At 41.8% G+C, this 19,214-nt stretch overlaps 1 protein-coding gene across 1 annotated transcript in view; it reads left to right on the top strand.

The window, feature by feature from the left end:
- Positions 1-19,210, top strand: part of GLG1 (golgi glycoprotein 1) — an 81,406-nt gene extending 62,196 nt beyond the window's left edge. The window contains exons 11-26 of the mRNA XM_054640559.2: positions 1,683-1,836; positions 3,516-3,653; positions 4,451-4,537; positions 5,438-5,500; positions 6,157-6,270; positions 6,678-6,766; positions 7,616-7,733; positions 8,726-8,818; positions 9,360-9,497; positions 10,205-10,328; positions 10,673-10,815; positions 11,034-11,135; positions 11,779-11,886; positions 12,452-12,572; positions 13,479-13,585; positions 14,065-19,210. Of these exons, the coding sequence (XP_054496534.1) occupies positions 1,683-1,836; positions 3,516-3,653; positions 4,451-4,537; positions 5,438-5,500; positions 6,157-6,270; positions 6,678-6,766; positions 7,616-7,733; positions 8,726-8,818; positions 9,360-9,497; positions 10,205-10,328; positions 10,673-10,815; positions 11,034-11,135; positions 11,779-11,886; positions 12,452-12,572; positions 13,479-13,585; positions 14,065-14,232 (1,867 nt within the window). The 3' untranslated portion in view covers positions 14,233-19,210. The remainder of the gene's footprint in view (positions 1-1,682; positions 1,837-3,515; positions 3,654-4,450; positions 4,538-5,437; positions 5,501-6,156; positions 6,271-6,677; positions 6,767-7,615; positions 7,734-8,725; positions 8,819-9,359; positions 9,498-10,204; positions 10,329-10,672; positions 10,816-11,033; positions 11,136-11,778; positions 11,887-12,451; positions 12,573-13,478; positions 13,586-14,064) is intronic.
- Positions 19,211-19,214: the final 4 nt, after the last annotated feature.

The following is a 19,214-nucleotide window of genomic DNA, read 5'->3' on the forward strand; positions in this document are numbered from 1 at the left end:
AGTGATGCAGCCTTAAAAAGTTCTCAAGTTTGAGCTCTAAATTTGTTGCATCTTTAATTAAAGAGTTCTGTCTGACACTATTGAATACGAAGGTCACTTTCTCTGCAGGTGGCAGCCAGTTGTATCTACTCCAAGTGCTACAATACAGAACTTAAGGAAACAAAGTTTTTAAGTATAACAAAGACTCACTGTGTGAGAAGCTTCCTGCCTCCATTTCTGCATTTTTTTCAAATTCTCTAAGTGTGATTACAGCCTGTAGATGTAATACCCTTCAGGGCACTACTTTTCCATCTTTCTCATCCAGAGATGGCAGTGCTTTGTTTTAAATACATACAAAGCCCCTTGTGTCAGTGTTGGTTAGGATGAGGAGAGAATAAATTTGATAAACATGACCAGTGAGGAAAGAATAAGTGTTTGGCTTGTCTTCTAAGGAAGATTGAGAGGTGAGGAAATAGAGTACATTAAATGGGGTTGCTGCAAGAAATTGAATAATTGTTCTCAGTGGCCACAAAGAGTGTAAGGCAAGAAGTCCTGGGCTTTGATTACTGCAAGGAGTGTTCAAATCAAACGTTGAGAAAATCTTGACTCAGAGCAAGTCATGTATTTATGAACAGCATTGCCAGTAGCTGAAAACTGATGTGCTCTGTGAACCTTCTGCTTTTAAAGATGGGGCTTTATGGAGCAGGGAGTTTAAGGCTTTTTGGCTGTTCATTTAGTCATCTGAATAATTATCTCCATAGGTAGACAAGAATACTTAATTCCCCCCCCCCCCCCCCCCCCTTTCCTGTTTATCTGCATTACTGGGTCTCCTGCCTGTACTGTATCTAGCAGGTAATTCATTGTTTGAGTCAAACTTAAATGATTGGAAGAAGGAAGACTGATTATTTGCATTTTCCTGGGAGTAAGAATAATTCTAATTCATAATGCAGGCTGGGCAGCATTTGCTTATCTTTGTTTAACCACTGTTCCCCAGAACTGGCTTATGAATCTGTTGCACTGACTGTGTGCCTCAGACAGATGCACAGAGTAGAAGGGGTTTTGTTGATACCTTTATCATTATCTATATCATTATCTATTGTGTCCACTGAAATCACTTGATTTTTTTTTTTCCTGTAGTGTTTTATAAATACAAAATTTCCATTTTGGAAGGCTAGCAATACCTCACTTAGCTTTCATGTAATTAGGCTTCATCTTAAGAGATCTGTACTTATATGCAAAGCAGGGGGCACTGAGTTTGCAGTTGGCTCAAATCCAGGGCAGACAGAATCAATCCAACTCAGATTTTTATGGAAATGGTGTTTCAGAATGGCAGCAGTACAAAGTGGAAGATATTACCAAGCAAAATGTGGTATGTACCTGCCTTTCTGCTGCTTCAGGGCATCAAGGAGATGATTTCTTTTCTCATGTGTCAGCATTTGGCTGGCGTGCTGCAGAAGAAAATGGGAGGTGCTTCAGGAAGTGTTGAAAATTTGATCTGTAATTAAATATTTTGGTGTTACTTGGGGAGTTGATTCCAAATTGAGTTGAGGCCACCTGTCGGTTCAGTTGGTCAGACACTGCTGCTGCGTGGTGTCCTGGTGGTGCCTGAGACTGCGAGTGGATTTTTTGCCTCCCGAGTATTTTGGATATGAAAACCATTCCACGTTTGAGTGAAGTGCCAGTGATAACTCCTTTGTTTGCAGGTTGGACACCGTCCTTTACCGCAAGTGTCAGGGGGATGCCTCCCGCCTCTGCCATACCCATGGCTGGAACGAGACCAGTGAGCTGATGCCTCCAGGGGCTGTTTTCTCCTGCTTGTACAGGCATGCATATCGCACAGAGGAGCAGGGAAGGAGGGTGAGTGCTCATGGACACCTTGTTGCTTGTTGATCTGTGGTAGAAGGGTTGCACACGTGTTTGGAAGTTTGACACGCAATGCTAAAACTGCCAGAACTCAGACAAGCAACTTGAAATCATTTACTGTAGGTGGTGGTTGCACTGCTTTGGGTGCCCAGCTCCTCCTCAAGGGTGCCCTGAAGGTCTGGGTGGTTGTTCTGGTGAGGTAGAGTAGGCCCAGCAGGATGACTGACCTGTGTCACAGGCCCATGGGGAGAACTGTGTGCTGACACCAACTTACATTTCTGTTCAAACCCAGTACAAGTCCTCCCTCGTGTTTTTCCAAAGAGGAATGTGATTCCTTGAAGACAGCCAGCAAAGATGCAAAACTGGTTTTATGCAAAAAGGACTTTCAAGATCAGTTTTCCTTGGCTGTTTCTACTTAAGTTTTGATTTTTGCCCAGCTTCAGATTATATTCCATGTAGTTCTTCCTATTGATATAATGCATCCTTCCAGTTCTTTGGAGCATGCTGTACTGGTAAATGTGCTTATGGTGTCTTTGAAGACAACAGTGGGGATCTGACTTGCTGCCCTGCAGTCTGGAGATCCACCATAATCACATTTGTGGTTGAGAGCTCCTCTTTTCAAGTTTGCTGCCCTCTCGTGCCTTTAGCAGGGCACTCAGATGAAAGCACCTGGGTACTCAGTTCCATTTCTTTTGGCATGGTAGTGTACACAGTCCCTAGGAGTTGATGGGTTTACACAATGGTCCAGTTTAAAAATTAATTTCCACAGCTTGATTTAGAAGGTCTTTTGTGACAGAGGTCAAGTATTGATTGAAAGCATCTCTTTTAGGAATAATTTTTTTTAATGCAGTTTCTTAGTCTGCTGAGTTGAGACTTTTTCATTCCATTTTATATTAGTGCTGACCAAAGAAATCAATAGCCACCCTGCAAATAATCTATCAGAGAGAGAAAAGGTTTTTAAATGTGTTTTTCTTTTGGAAAGTAGGCTAAGGGAGCAGCTGTCATTTTGAAATTTAGTCTTGGAAGCAAACCCATGGGAGGTTATATCTGTATTTGTTTCCAGTGCTGTTGACAGAATTCTAGGTAACTTCCAGTGATTTGGATTTTTAAATGTATGAAGCTTTAAGCTTCAATTGGTGCATTTTAGGTCTGATAAGCACCACACCAGTACCCCTTGGTTTCCTACAGTTTCTTTCTTCCTGTCTTGCAAGTGCTGACTTTGATGTGCTGCAGTGGGGATTGATGAACAGATTTTACAGCTGGACTATGTTGCCTTATTCTGGGCTTCCCATTTAGTATTAAGGGCATGAGCTGTTTTGACTTTTTTCTCCACAGTGGGTGTGTAGCCTTGAGTGACGGTGTAGCCTGTGGACCTGTTCTGACATCTCTTTCATAAAGCAAAGTAGAGGTTTAAAAATATAAAATTTAACTTAGTGGAATGAGAGGAGTATCTATCTAAACTAAATGACAGAACTCCAAGCTCTTTTGGAGCCCTCATTTCTGGTGGGGGCCCTGGCAGGCCTGTGCTGAGCAGTGCAGAACATCTGTGCCTTCTGGGATTGATGATGGCATTTGTGGTCACTCTCAGAACCTCACCTGACAGCATCCTTACCTGTTTGCCCTGTGTGGATGTAGGGGCCCCATATGCCAAACACTCCCTGTTCTCTGTGCAGCTATCACGAGAGTGTAGAGCAGAGGTGCAGAGAATCCTCCATCAGCGAGCCATGGATGTGAAGCTGGACCCAGCCCTCCAGGACAAGTGCATGATTGACTTGGGGAAGTGGTGCAGTGAAAAGACAGAGACAGGGCAGGTACTGTGCACAATATCTTTGCTACTTTGTTTGCAAAGCTGGATGGGTGGGAAAGACATAAAGGGGATAAAAGGATGTCTTGCTGCCTCTTGATAGTGGAGAACATGTTAAAAATTAGTGCAGTTTGAAACACAGTCTGCACCAGACTGAGACAGGTGGTGCAAAAAAGCTTTGCATGTTTAGATGTTAGTGGAATGAGAAGAGAGAAGGGCATAGTTTGCAAAAAGGGTTTTAAAGAAGCAACCCCACCTCCCTCAACCCTCTTAGTTACAATATTCTATTGCAAGCTTGATATTTCCCACATAAACTTTATCCCATTTCCATTTGGCAAATACTGACATGCTTCCTGTGTTTATACAGAACTGAACTAACATCTGCAGCTACTTAACAAAGTTTCAGTAGATACTTCCATGTTAAACTGCTGTGCCTGGAGGGCTGTAGTGAAGGGACCATTCTGCAGCATGTGCTGTAGACACCACTGTCTTTCTGAAGTGTCCATCATAGGCTGGGTAAATAACCTCTCCTTAAGCTTATGGAAAGAGCAAATTAAATGGGATATTCCAGAAGTGAAAGCACATCATGCAGCTTTTGAGAACAAGTGGTAAGGTAACATCCTAGACCAACATTTTCAGTCATTATTATATATATGTGTTCTGGGAGTGCTAGTAGGGAATGGGATTAAATGAAATTTAGGACGTTACAAAAAGGAGGGCAGTTTCACCTGTGTAACAATGTTTTAAGGCCAGAATTTCAGCTTGGGTTTTTGGACTAACACACTAAAATGTCTGTTTCTGTAGGAGCTGGAATGCCTTCAGGACCATCTTGATGACTTGGTGGCTGATTGCAGAGACATAGTGGGAAACCTCACTGAGCTGGAGTCTGAGGTGAGTGGATTTCAGCCCGGGGTAAAAGGAATAGATGAGCATGTCTAGTTAAGCATGCCATTTTAATAATGATGAGGAAACCTGAGGTTAGAGGAGCTGTAGAAATGCAGCTAGGATCTGGCATCAAAATACATCCTTTTTACCCCATACAGTGGAAGTTTTCCTGGAGGTTCTTGACGAAGAGAAATAACTAACAGTTCAGGATTTTAGGCTGTTGATGGCACATCTCCTGCTTTAAAGGTCACTTATGGTACTAAAACTAAGATTTGCACAGGAACCCAGTTAACTTTAATGCAAGTTAAGATATGTGATAGGACTTGAGATTTTGGTTTTGCTTGCAAATAGTTTTGAGTACTGTACTGCAGCTTCCCTCCCAGCCACAAAAATTTGGCAAGCAATAACCACCAGGTATATCAGTAGAGGTTTCCAGTGACTTTGGCAGCTTTACTTCTTTTATGAAGCTGCATATTTGACTGTCGAGACCCAGACTGTTCCCCACATCTCTTAAAATTTACACTAGGGAAAGTGCCCTAGGGAAAGTTCCCTTCCAGTGGTTAGAAACTTGGTTTTCTCAGAACTATGCCAAATCTTCAACTCCTGCCTAGGTGTAAGGTGATTTCTAATGCTCTAGCACCTAGCTGGGAGGAGAATGACTGAATTATCCAAGCCAGGAGTTTCTGTGGAGCCCAGGCTCTTCCCTTGCTGGAAGGTTTGTCTCGCATTTGCCATGTTGGCAAGAGTGAACCCCAGGATTTCCAGAGCTAAAAGGCAAAGCTGTCTGGATTGCATTTTTCAAAACTCTGTAAACTGTGTTGAGTTTGAGTTGTTATCACAGTTTTTTCCCAGAGTCTTTTTCTCTTGTGCATTCACTGTGAAAATGAAAAACTGTCTTTTCTGCAGGACATTCAAATTGAAGCCTTGCTGATGAGAGCATGTGAGCCCATTATCCAGACATTCTGTCATGTGAGTACACTGTAATGGTGTGAATATCTTTGAGGAAAAACTCAGTGGAAAAGATTAGAGAGTTTTAGTATTAGTTCTTGCTACACCTCAAAAGTAAAATCAGAGGTAATAATTTCCAAAAGTCTTTAATTAAAATATCACCCTCAAGTATAAATTCTTAATTCTACCTAATGTTTCTTCTGTCAGAGCCCTAGCATAAAAGTTAGTTTGAAGATGAAAATTGCTCTGTAGTTGGCAAAAATCACTCTTTACAGTGAGTTAAATACTAGACTTTTTTCCTTCTCCTTTACATTCAGGCATGTCTAACCATTGTACTCTGTTCAGCTGCTGAAATAACTTGACTGGTGTAGGGCTGAGTAGTGAAAGAGCAGTGGAAGCCCCTAATTATAATATGTCATGTAAGCACTGAGTCTTTGCAGTGTGTTCTCCTGAGTCTGAAGTGTGTTTGTTTCTGAGATGGTTCTTTCCTGACCTGTACAAACATAGCTGTGTGCTGCAGTTGTGTGGTGCAGCTTGAGGGTGGTCAGTTAATAGTGAGCTCACCATGGAGAGTGGAACTGGAAGTTCCATATTCCCTGGTCACAGTGGGCCAAAAGAGTATAAAACCCATGACTTGTAAAAGCAGTTTATTTTTATTCCTTTCATCTCTTCTTCAGGAGGTTGCAGATAACCAGATTGATTCTGGGGACCTGATGGAGTGTCTAATACAGAACAAACACCAGAAGGAAATGAATGAAAAATGTGCAATTGGTGTTACTCATTTCCAGCTGGTGAGCAACGCTTTTTTCTGCTATCAGTGGAAGCCTGTTCTGTTCTTTCAGGGTATTGCTGGGAATTAGCTAATTTTGAAATTAGCTCCTTCTTTGGAATTGATTTTTCACTGTATTTAAAGAGCTCTTGTGAATTCAGACACTGGTATTTGCATGCCTGGTCATAAATGGTCACTTCTAGAGATGATTTTTTTTTCAACCCTTCCTACATCCCTGGCATTTGGTAGACAGGGTCCCAACTTCTTCAGCAGTGCAGCATTCCCCTTGCTTCCATATTACTAAGTTTGAACAAAAGTATGTGCTAATTGTGTGATTCAGCAAGTGTTCTTTTGGCCAGCACTTGGCTTTTGGGTTTTTTTTAACTCTGGATGACTGAAGTTGTTTTTCTCCTCATTTCTCTCTTTCAGGTTCAAATGAAAGATTTTAGGTTCTCGTACAAGTTCAAAATGGCTTGCAAGGAGGATGTGCTGAAACTGTGCCCCAACATCAAAAAAAAGTATGCAGTTCTTGCCCAAACAGCAATCTGGTTGTATAAATATGTAATTAAGTGGCAGGGTTTTTTATGATAAAAAAAATTCCTTTAAAGGCTGATTAGGTTGTATGTGTTCCCTTAGTGACTGTGTTCTGCAGATGTTTAAGGTAAAGGCCTGCCTCTTAAAATTACTTCTGCTTTGCTCCTGGATAGAAGCCTGTCCTCTTTATTTTACTTGCTGTGAAATTAACTAATATTACAATTAGTAGGTTGCATGTCCCAGGATGTCTTATATCCTTGCTAGATTCATTGTCTTCTAAGAGGCAGACTGCTTTTGTTCTAGTTGCTGATCTGGGAAGGGAAAATATCCCACTTGTTTTATCTGGTTTATTCACTGCAGTCTAAGGGATTTTTTTTAATGTCCTACTGCAATAGTGTAAGGCTAAATTACACACAAGGTCAGTCCTGTTTGTGGATAGCAAGACTATTTGCATTTTATGAGGTAAATGCCCTTCCCATAGTGTAAAAGGATTGCTTGCAATGCTATGTCGGTATTCACCATCATCTATTTCTGAGATGAAGCAAAGCTTTTCTAAACTGCTGACATGACTTAAGAGCAGAAGTCTTGCTGGGCAGAGGGGTTGGTGGCATTTTGAATGTCTTCCTGTGTGCTGATCTAGAGTCCAATTTAGGTTTTAATTGTGATACAGTTACTTTACATAGAACTGTACTCAGAAGTAAGCACAGATGCAGAAGAATTTTATACTATGTTTGGATTATTGGAGTCAGTTTCTCTGGTGTGGTAATCCAATATCAACCTTGGCTGGTCTTAGTGAAGGGTGTATGAATAAAAGGCTGTTTTCTTTTCTGCAGGGTGGATGTGGTGATCTGTCTGAGCACAACTGTGCGCAATGATACTTTGCAGGATGCCAAGGAGCACAGGGTCTCTCTGAAGTGCCGCAAACAGCTGCGTGTGGAGGAGCTGGAGATGGTAAACATGCCTGAAACTCTTGTTCTCCCCACTCTTGTAGTGATGTCCTTCCATTAAAGCTTCCTGGTTTGTCCACCTTTGGGGGGGAAAAAAAGGAAGTTTGTTTGTAAGATCTATCTTATTTATTTTTCCCCTTTTCCTACAAGGGCTCAATTGCCCTTCACAGTGAAAGTACTGATTGTCTGCTTTACTGCCTTAAATATAGTCTCATGAAGGCTAAGGCAAGCTAAATGGTCATTGGAATTTCAGCTAGAAGTGATTATGTTTAGTGTTAGACAGCAACGTGCTACACATTCTGATGTCCTTAACATCCTCTAGGAGAGAACAAAAGCTCCATTTTACAGACTGAGGAAACAAGCACAGATGAAGCAACTCAACTCCAGCTGCTTCAAGTTGCTCAATGGATAAATAGGAGTAGTGTTTGTTCTGGTAGGCAAAGCTGCCTCTCAACTTCCTGCTGCAGTGCTTGCAGTAATAAACTCTTAAGGTCTTTGTCCTGTAGATACTGTTTAAGTGTTAAAGCTTCACCTTAAGTAGGTCCATATCGGGAGAGGCAGTACTCTTGCCTTTGTATGGAAGAATTCAGATGCTGGTCATCACCAAAATGAGGAAACTTCATTCACATCCTCCAGATCATCTACTGGATGGGTGGCTGTTAATATGTCCTTTCGTTTTCATGTGGAAAGTTTTTAGTTGTCTTGGACAGTTGTGATGATGCCCTTTTAGCAGAGGCATTGGAAATAACTTGCTAGCTCTGTAATTTAATTTAAACTCTTTTTTCAGTCTAAAAAGCTGAGGGATTGCTGCAGAGAATTCCCAAGTTGATTTCCTAACACCACTTCTCACACCCAAGACCCTTATATTCAAAGAAACTCAATGCCTGTTGTGAGGGTTGCTTACTTTTTGTGAGTAGGGGTCTTCAGTTAAGAGGTTAAAAAAGGGAAATAGTCGCAAGTCCTACTTTAAGGCTCATGTTGTAATTTTTCCTGCAGACTGAGGATATCAGACTTGAACCAGAACTGTATGAAGCTTGTAAAAGTGACATCAAGAATTACTGCCAGAACGTGCCCTATGGCAATGCTCAGGTAATGGAATTTATTAATAATTTACGATTTAATTTGTACTTTCATTTCAGAAAACTTTTGAAGAACACTTTTGCCCATGTAAGTGCAGCTTGAGATTTTCATTTTGATATCAGTCAAATATTTTGGTAGTACTTTGGAATGTTAATTTCTTTCTTTTCCACTGGCCCACTAGCATTAATACTGGGTGAATGCAATGCTGTGAGCCCTTCATTCTTCAGTTTATGCTGGTGTCAAGCTATTAGCAGCTGTTTACTGCAAATGTTGCTAAAGATTTTGTAGGCATAATGTCTGCAGGATGAGATTTGTGGTTCTGGAATAAGTCCAAGAGACCCTCTTCATCTCATTAAATCTTTGTGAGAAAAGATGAGCTTAAAGCAAGTCCTGGAAATAAGCATTGGTAATGACTTTGATAAAATCTAGGCATTGGGAACTGAACTGCCCAAATGAGATGAAGGTGGTCATTAGGGGAGCACATGGCTGTGTATGACAGAATTATATCTATCAACAGTGTGTCCATTATGCCTGCAATGTTGTGTTGTAGATTATTGAATGCCTGAAAGAAATCAAGAAGCAATTGAGTACACGGTGCCATCAGAAGGTGTTTAAACTGCAGGAGACAGAGATGATGGACCCAGAACTGGACTACACACTCATGAGGGTCTGCAAGCAGATGATCAAGGTAATGGTAGTGTGCTTGTTTGAGAGGGTGAGTTGGGATGTAAGAGCTCTGTCAGCTTTGAGCTTCCCATAAAGGCTTGTTAGAACATTGCTGTGCTTTTTTCAGAAATGATTGCATTTTTGCGAAGTAATCTGTTTCTTAAATCTGAATCAGGCTGAGGTTTCTTCAGGGCTCTTCTCTTTCAACTTCCTGATCAAAGCTTGTGCACTAATAAATTTGTCTTCCCAAGTGCCAGCAGAATTGATGAGGGAAACTGTGCTGAGGCTCCTAATACATACAGTTCTCATCCAGTCAGTTTGGATTTGGATTGGCTTTTAGCAAGGGTGAAGAAGTTATGATTACAGAGAAGAGTAAAATCTTCCGTTCACTGCTGACCTGGTGCACACAGACTTTTATCAAACTGGTAGGGCAGGCAAAATCATGGATAACTTCAAATTAGAAATGAAAGCTGGAAGTGGCACCATGTAGAAAGCAGCAGTGATTGTTCATATAAGACACTCTTTCACAGTAGCCAGAATTCCAGTAGTATTTGTGGTCTGTATGCAGTGACTCCATATTTTGACTGATGGGAGGGTGGCTCTGTACCTCTCTGTTGGGCAGGTGACTATTCCCTTCCATGAACTGGAAGCTGGTGGTTGGGTTTGGGTTTATTTTTTTCAAGTGCTTTCAGTGATGCAGCTTGTTGTGTTTTGGGGTTTTTTTTGTAGCGGTTTTGTCCAGAGGCAGATTCAAAAAACATGTTACAGTGCTTGAAACAAAACAAGAACAGTGAAGTGATGGATCCTAAATGCAAGCAGATGATTACCAAGCGCCAGATTACACAGAACACAGGTATCTTCTTCTGAAATAATACCAGAACCTGCTTGCCTGAGACGTTCTGCATGGCTGGAAGAGTATCAGTTTTGTTTTATTCTCCTTTGGTGTTTTCTGTGTACACACTGACCTTAGTCAAGTTCTTGAGGGTCAGCATGTGTTGTTGAATTCTCCTTATTCCTGAAGCTCTTACCTCACAATTTGAAATTCTGTTATGAAAAATACTATTTTCCCCAAAAATTATGTTCCTTGATGGTAAAATGTCATCCAGAAAATTTCTATCCCATCTCTTTCGGAGTGCTATGCTCTGTTATCTGAAGAGATGTGTGCTCTAATGAAGTTCTGTCATCTCTCCTGGTTAGATTACCGCTTAAACCCCGTGCTCAGGAAGGCATGCAAAGCAGACATACCAAAATTCTGCCAAAATATCCTGAATAGGGCCAAGGATGATACAGAGTTGGAAGGTCAAGTCATCTCATGCCTGAAGTTGAAATATGCAGACCAGGTGAGTAGAACTGGTGTAAAAGAGAAAATGTGCAGATCATGCTAATCAACAATCATTGAATAACAAATCAAATTTGGGCTTGTGGTGTGTTCAGTGTATAGAACAGCTAAAGGGGCATTTTATGTTCCTATAGAAATATTATAGCATACAGGTTAATGTACAGGGTGGTTGATTCCCAAAGGTCATTGAGTGAGTTAGTGACTTTCTCCTCCAAACAGCGTCTCTCTCCAGACTGCGAGGACCAAATTCGAGTGATAATCCAGGAATCAGCCCTTGATTATCGGCTGGATCCCCAGCTTCAGATGCACTGTTCTGATGAGGTAGGAGAGTAACTCCATAGCTACTCTTTCAGGATGAAAGTTCCCTTCGTGTAACAGGTTTTTGTTTCTCAGAACATGCTTTCCTAATAAGTAAAACAAAAAAATCCCTTTGAGCTTCTTCTAGTTAGTCAGATTCTCTGCTGTGACTTTTATCCAGTGCACAAGAGTTGCAGTTTCCTGTGCATTGCTAATATGAAGTTAATTATTTCTTCTGGGATTTTATCAGTACTTGTGGCTATGGAAGAATACTTCTTTCCAGTTGTCAAAAAGAAGTCAGCTCTCTGGTTTTGTCAGCCTTAACTGGAATACAGTCAGGCTTTTTGAGTTTTCACTTTTGGTAACAGAGTTGGTCATGCTTCAAGTGTTACTTATTTCATACTTGCACATTCTTTCCATGCTGTTTTCTTCCCTGCCCTCCTCCTCAGTACAGTGATATTGACTTCTTGCTGCTGGCTTTCAAAGGGTTATGCATATTGCATGAGCCAGGCTGCATTTGGCTTTGGGGATTTTGGGGGGGAAGGAATCTCATCATGTATTCTTCAGCTGCACCCTGTGATGAACTAACATATTGAGATATAAAAGTGCTAAAAGGCAAGGATGATTGTTGTGAACTACTTATGTTAAAACACCTCTTTCAAAATAGATTTCCAGCTTGTGTGCAGAAGAAGCAGCAGCTCAGGAGCAGACTGGGCAGGTGGAAGAATGTCTGAAAGTGAATCTTCTGAAAATAAAAACTGAGATGTGCAAGAAGGTAAAGAAAATAAATTAAATGTTCTAAAAAGCTACTATGAGGCCAGAGTGCTGAAATTTCCCCATACATCTCAGTTCTGGCCTGAAGTGATTCAATTTCAATTTGCTAGTGAAAATTATGTTGAAAGTTCTTCCTTTGCAATTCCAGACTGGAATCCTTTCTTGATGATGGTTGCCAAAGGTTCTTGTTACTAACCTGTTTCTTGATGCTATCTCCATTGCAGGCTTTCCTAGGCTCAGGCTGTGTGCTTGGGGGCTGTATGAATTATGCCATGACTATGGCACCTGATTTCAGTTCTAACTGAAGTAGTCCTGGCATACTGCCTTTGTCTTTTAGATTAATATGAGTATTTTAAGGAATGTTACAAACCAGGACACTTAATTAAACCTAAACCAGCGTTCATATTGTGTCCATATCCATATATATGTCCTTATCCTAGGACAGCAGCAGGTTTTCTCACGATGCTGAATTTGAAAAGATGGTACACCTTTCAGAGACATTGATCAACGTGAGTTTTGTTCTGTCTCCTTTTTCTGAGACTTCCTTGTAATTTCCTCCTCTGCAGGAAGTGCTCAACATGCTGAAGGAAAGCAAAGCAGATATCTTTGTTGACCCAGTGCTCCACACGGCCTGTGCCCTAGACATCAAACACCACTGTGCTGCCATCCCGCCAGGGAGAGGACGCCGTAAGTGCTCGTGCTGGACTTGTGTAACCTCTCAGGCTTGAGATACTTAACCTGCACTTCTTACCAGTGTAATCTCCCACACAAAATATTTCCACCAGTCATTTGTAGACAACAGCATGGAACAGCAGCAGAAGTGGTAGATGAATGGGAGTTAAGAAGTCTTTCCTTGTGTCCAAGTCTGTAGCTTAGAGAGGGCTCTCTGCCTGCAAGTGCTTTAATTGACAGTTGTGCATTAAAAGTCTGGAATTGGTTTTAAGTCTGTGGCCTGTTTGCTATGAGCTAAGTAATTCTTCACTGCAAAGCAGAAAACATCTAATTAGGGATTAGTCAAGTATGGTAACATGAATAAAAAATACAAAATTTTACATCTATGTCTTATACGAGCATTTAAACGAGCTTATGAGTTAGTTGGCCAAGCCCCTCTGTAGGCACCAGACACTGTGATCCCATTTCCTTTTCACAAAACTGTGTGAAAAGTCAGGAAGTTAAACCTTTCAAAATGTATTGTTGTTCAAAAGAAACACCTAACCAGCCTAAGGAGATAAGGCTGTGTTTTTTCTGAGCTAAATTTGATCTTAGCTCTTTCTAAAGGCTGGTGGCATGGAGTTCAGAGTGTACAGCTCGTTGAAGGTGCAGATTTATAAGACTTCATAAAATCTCATGTAAACCACATGAATTATATATTGGATACGTACTGTAGTTTTTGGAAGTAAAAATTCCTTGCATCTCCAAATGCAATACTGATCTTGAATCTTGGTGAAATTGCTAGCTTCAGGCATAGTCTGCCAGGTCTGTTTAGAAAGCCTTGTAACCATCAGGCCTTCATGAGAATGGAAGAGCCCTCTCTGCACCATATTATCAAAGCCACTGTTTCTATTTTGTAACACCATCTTCTGCACATTACAGAAATGTCATGCTTAATGGAAGCTCTGGAAGATAAGCGTGTGAGGTTGCAGCCTGAATGCAAGAAACGCCTTAATGATCGTATTGAAATGTGGAGCTATGCTGCAAAGGTAAATATGTAAATGATTTCCATTTTTTAATGCTTTAGATCTTTCTGTTGCAAGGTATTTATGAAAAACTTCAACTGTAATGAAATTCTTGTTTCCAAATGAAGTTTAGTATTTTGAGTTTGGTCCAGAAAAACTGAAATCAGGTTGTCTTCTAGGAACTTAAATCTTATTTTCTCTATGTCTCGGATGTGTCCCTAACAATGCAGAGTTAAACTATCTTTTGTGCACACAGGGCTTAGTCTCCTGCAGAGAAGTGTGGGGCAATGAAACAGGGGCAGGAAAACTTCTGTTATAAAGGTGTCTCCTGAACAGCAGCTCCTTCAGGTGAATCATTGCAGGCCTGCTTTTTTCTGGTTCAGGCCAATTTTAGCAACGACAGGATGCTGCATTAGTAGTACCGGACACTAAAGTGGTAAATGTCACAGCTGAGGGTTGCATGGAAAGCACAGCTTGGCTCATTTATTCCTTTTTCACCTCAGGTTGCCCCAGCAGAAGGCTTTTCTGACCTTGCCATGCAAGTTATGACCTCTCCATCCAAGAATTACATCCTGTCTGTGATCACAGTTGGCATCTGTGTACTCTTCCTCATCGGCCTGATGTGTGGACGCATCACCAAGCGGGTGACAAGAGAGCTCAAGGACAGGTAGAGCCTGGATTGCCTGCTGAAGAAATGCCTGCCCAGTGCCCAGTTTTGTACAGCCCTCCTCTGTATAGTCTACCCACCCCCTCTTGTGAGAGGAGAATTAAAAAAAAAAAAATTAAAAAAAAAAAATTAGAAAAGCAGCAGGTGTTGGCTCAGTTTTCCCATCCTGGATCTCATCCATGGCATCTTCATCCTATGAAAGTTTGTGTGCAACATTGGCAGCCCAGCCAGCAGCTTTTGTTACCCCTTTGTTAGCAGACTCTCGTTTACCTGCCTGTAGACAAGTCTCTGTTGTACTGTTGGAACTGCCTTCACTCTCCAAATCAGACTGATATGACCTGCAGCTCAAGCAGTTTTTAAGTAAATTTTTAAAGACAGACATATTCTGCATACCGACTATATGATTTAGGTAATGGTTCATACTGAAATCTAGTCATCCTCTGTGGCTGGGTGAAGTTGAGGCAGGAAATTAAAGGGTAAATTGCATCTTACACCACAGCTGGCCTTGTTTTGGACGTCTTGCTCGTCTGTGTAAAGCATCTTCAGAGCATAGTCTTGGACAACCTAAGGACACCAACCACTGGTGTCATCTCCTAGTGAATATCCTGCTTATGTGACTGTGGATTTTTTTGGCTGAAAAGATGTCCTTCCTTTCTTCCTCTGCTGCTCGCAAGATAGAATAAAATACTGACCAGGATTGAATACTCATGTGAGCTATACAACTTGTGTTTCAGTAGATTAAAGGCACGATGTAGACACGAGGTATGTAGAGCCTGTCAGTAGTGAACAGTGTCAGTGGGCAGGAAGTGCTCTGAGCAGTTACTCAGTCAACTTTTTTATTAGCAATGATGCTGTAAAATTCTAACACTCCTTTTATTTTACCTTGCTACTGCTAAGCTGTTACCCTCCCAAATTAACTGTGTGTTGATGGTACTGACACACTGGCAGTGCAGTGCTCTGTCAGTGATGCAGAAAGCACCAGAACACCCATCGTCCTCTCTCTGTGTAATGGTTACTCGTGGGTTAGCACAGTGGTTTGTAATGGTTTGCATGGTAACACTGAAGAGTGGCTTTCATCTCCACAACTACAATTGATGGTGATAACACCTGGCATGTTCCTGGGATGTAGGACACAGGTGCCAGTCCTGCCAAGTGGATGGAAGCATGATAGTGTGGTGTTGATGAAATCTAGAAGATGCTGCACGAGAATCAATGTGTACAGCAGGATTTGTTTTATTCACCTTTAGGACATGCTTACCCACGGGTGCTGTGGTAAAAACCATGTGCCTGAAACTGTCCAACTTAGGCTGATGCTTGAACCATAACTTTATTTTCCCATTTAGCATGCTCCTATGTAAGATCTGGCATTTCCAGTTCTCCCCATTGTTCTCTAGAAAGAACAGTGGAGGTGGTTTTGAGATACTCTGGAGTGTGGAACAGCTGATTCTGGTGATACTGTACAAACAGAATGGCATATACAAAGTACTGTGAGCTTTTGCTGTGACTTTTTTCTGAAGCTTTTTGCAAACATACCTTCATCCTGCTCTGAGGATGGTGGCAAAGTAGTATAGGTTCAGACTTGCTATGTTAGTGAGTCTCACAAACACTGCTGGTTTTGTAGCAAAGTACTGTGAACACAAACAAGCAGCAGCAAAAGCCTGAGCAATGAAGTTTCAGTGGAGAGTTAGTGTATGGTAGGATTGCAGTTAAGTGGTGAGGTAAAACTGAATTTAAGCCTGAATTGCTTCTCTTGCCCCTCCTCCCTGGTGCTAAGGGAGCTTGCCTGGTTGTCAGTCAGCATGAAGCGGAGCAGAAGAGAAACAGTTAATTTGGTCTCTTGAGGTAGCACAGGTGTGTAACTCCACAAATATTAGTTTGGCAATTAGAAGTGTGTGTTGTATCACTTGAGTGAGTGTTGAAATGACTGCTGTCAAGATGGGTGTGCTCACAGAGCTGCCAGCAAGGGAAGTGGGATCTCGGTGCAGCCTTGCTTGCTGGCACGAGTCCTGCTTCTCCAAAATGTCTGTCTGGCATTATTAAATTGCCATTGGAGGGCTTTTTTTAAACTGTTGTGACTTTTTGAGAAGGCATTTTGTAACTTGATTAGCTTGAAAAGCCTAATTAGATGGTTTATTGTCTAGAAATAGCATCTTCCACTAAATTCCAAAAGACATTGCAGTGAAAATTGTAGGTTTGTAGCCATAGCTCCAAATGTAAACCCTGTTCAGCTCTGAAGGTGACTTTTACTTTCAGATATAAGGCTTGCTGGGGTTTTTTTCCCTTTTTAATTTGGAGGAGGTTATGGTAAGGGTGCCTGAAGCATGGCATTAGGAGTCTGTGCTCTGCAGTGTATTAGTCTGTGGTTGGTGGTGTTTTTCCCAGTGTCAGGCTCACAGTTTGTGTGAGTGCACTGTGATGCTGTTAGAGGTGTGTGGCCTAAGAAGAAGAAAAAGTCGGATACTAAATAAACCTTTTGTCACAGTAGACACAGACCCACCTTTTAAAGGTTGGCAAGGGGTCCAGGCCATTTTATCATTGAGTATATTATCTTTTCATGTTTTAAAAAGGGGTCTTCTACCACTGGTGATGACCAAATCTGCTTTTTTCCCTACTAAAAATATACTAAAAAAGTCACAGTCTTGAAACATTCTCCTCCTTTTCATGCATACCTAAAAATCTAGAGGTTTTGCAAGCAGAGAAACCCACAGGAGTACTCTTCCAAAAATAACCTGGTTGTGCTGTTGCCAACACATCATCTTGCCTGCAGGTAATCATTTTCCACTGCAGGGAAAGAAAGAAAGACTCATAGAACAGTTTTGAGTTGGAAAGGACCTTAACACTCATCTCATTCCAACCCCTGCCTTGGGCAGCACATCTTCCACACTAGACCAGGGTACTGAGAGTCCCATCCAGTCTGGTCTTGAGCACTCCAGGGATGGGGAGTCCACAACCTCTCTGAGCAGCCTGTGCCATTGTCTCAGCACCCTTGTAGGAAGCTGTGAGCAATGGTTGTAAGAAACACTGCAGTTGCCTTGAATTTGAGAAAGCCTTTTTAACTTCTCTGTTTAACAGAGTGTTAGCAGTAGCTGCAGTCAGCCAGGACAAGTGAGTTAGTGTGGAAGAGCCTGTGGTAGTCTTTCCTCTTCAGGACCCTTACCTGTCACTGGAGAAATCTGCCTTCTACTGAATGCAGTTTAGGAGATGGTTGTTGGTTGGGTTTGGTTTTTTTCTCCTGATCATCACAAAACCTTCTCTTGGAGAGCTTATTCTAGACTTGATGATGCTGGTGCTCAGGGCATGGAGGGAAGAGCTGGATGTTTGGGATCTGGCAAGGCATGCAGCTCTCCATTTGCTTCCTGCTGCTGCGAGAGTTACCAAGGCTTCCTAAATGATGGCATGTGTGTCAGGAACTGTGCATGTTGTGCACCTCTATACTCCACTCCTGCTAGCCTGTTGCAGTTCATTCTCATTCACAGTAATAAGCTTATTTATTGTTTACCTAGTGAGTCTAATCAAGTCCTTTTGAGAATTTCAGCTTGGGATTCTCCTGCCTCACTTTTGTCATTAGGCTGCTGGAGTAACTCATCTGGGTGGGAACAAAATTCCTGGCACCTGAAGTATTGCCCACCAGACTGGGTTGAGTATCCATGTATCTGTGTCACTGCAAAGGGCTGGAAAGACCCTAGTGAAGGTTGAATAATTCTGTAGCAAAATGTTAGCATTTCCTCCAGAATCTGTGATATAATCAGTGTTGCTCTGAAAGAATCCACAGTTAAATGCATTGTATGGAAAATAACGGTTGTGACTGTCTCAAGTACAGAAACTAACTGCAGGTAGGTACAGAGGGAAGAAATGGAATAAGCCAGAGGGACTGCTGGAATCCCACAATGTTGTAGAGGAACTGTGTTGAAGCTGGATGGCGATTTCTGTTAAAACACGATGTTATTACTTAGTGAAAGAAGATTGTAGGGTTTTTTACTTTATCGGTTTTGTTTGAAAAAAAAAAAGGTAGTTTTGAGGTGTGTATGAGTGCACAAGTGTGGTATGAAACCAGAATATTTCATCTAGCACCTCTGTCCCTATTTAAAGTACAGCTCTGTGGACTTCAACAACTGTAGTGTGGGTTTGTGTAAGAGCACATTCCTCATTCTGGGGTTCAGATCCTCCAGGCAGCTCCCAGGTACTGATCTTTGTGCAGTGTCCTTCTTTGGGAGCCAGATCTGCCATTTTGCTTCCACCGATGAGTCATGGTTAGGGAGGACCCAAATCACACATGTGCCAGAGAGAATTCAGCTGGCACTGCGCATTGTCCTGTGCTGGTGGAATTCTGCATCTGCTCCACTGAGTTCCTGAACGCTGCCTGGCATAGGGAGGAGTAGCAACGTTGCTCTTCACTAGCCGGAGGCAAGGTTTTCTCCTTGCACAACACCCAGATTTGATTCCGTAGCTGACCAAACGCAAAGATCCCTGCCGGGGTGAATCGCTGCACCCTGAGCCCCCAGCCCTGCTGCCCCTGCGTTGACTGAGTTAGATAGAAGTGCTCGCCTGGGAAATCCTGAACTAGGAGCAAAGGGAAAGGTGTGCCTGCCCCGAGGGAGGGAGGCTCCATAGCTGTGGGTACAGGCCGGGTGCAGGGGAAGGGGCTCCCCAGCACCCTGCAGTGTACAGAGCAGACCCAGCGGATTCCTGTTGTACAGCAGATGCTGTTTGAACGTAGTCTCTTTTTTTTATTATTATAATTATTTTTAAATGTGACATTAACGAGACTTTTTTTTTTTTGTAAATTGTTTACCCTTTCTGTGTATAAATCCTGGCCGCTCCTTGTTTCAGTTTGGGGTTTTTTTTGTTTGGTTTTTTTTTTTTTACATGTCCATGCTGTGTAATTTTGAGATGTTACTGAACTTCTGAACATAATAATGTGCATTTTTTTTTCTGTACAGATGAAATGGGAGAATTTAATAAAAAGAGTCTGCAGGTTTGTACTTG

Source organism: Agelaius phoeniceus, chromosome 12, assembly GCF_051311805.1.
Source record: "Agelaius phoeniceus isolate bAgePho1 chromosome 12, bAgePho1.hap1, whole genome shotgun sequence".
NCBI lineage: Eukaryota > Metazoa > Chordata > Aves > Passeriformes > Icteridae > Agelaius > Agelaius phoeniceus.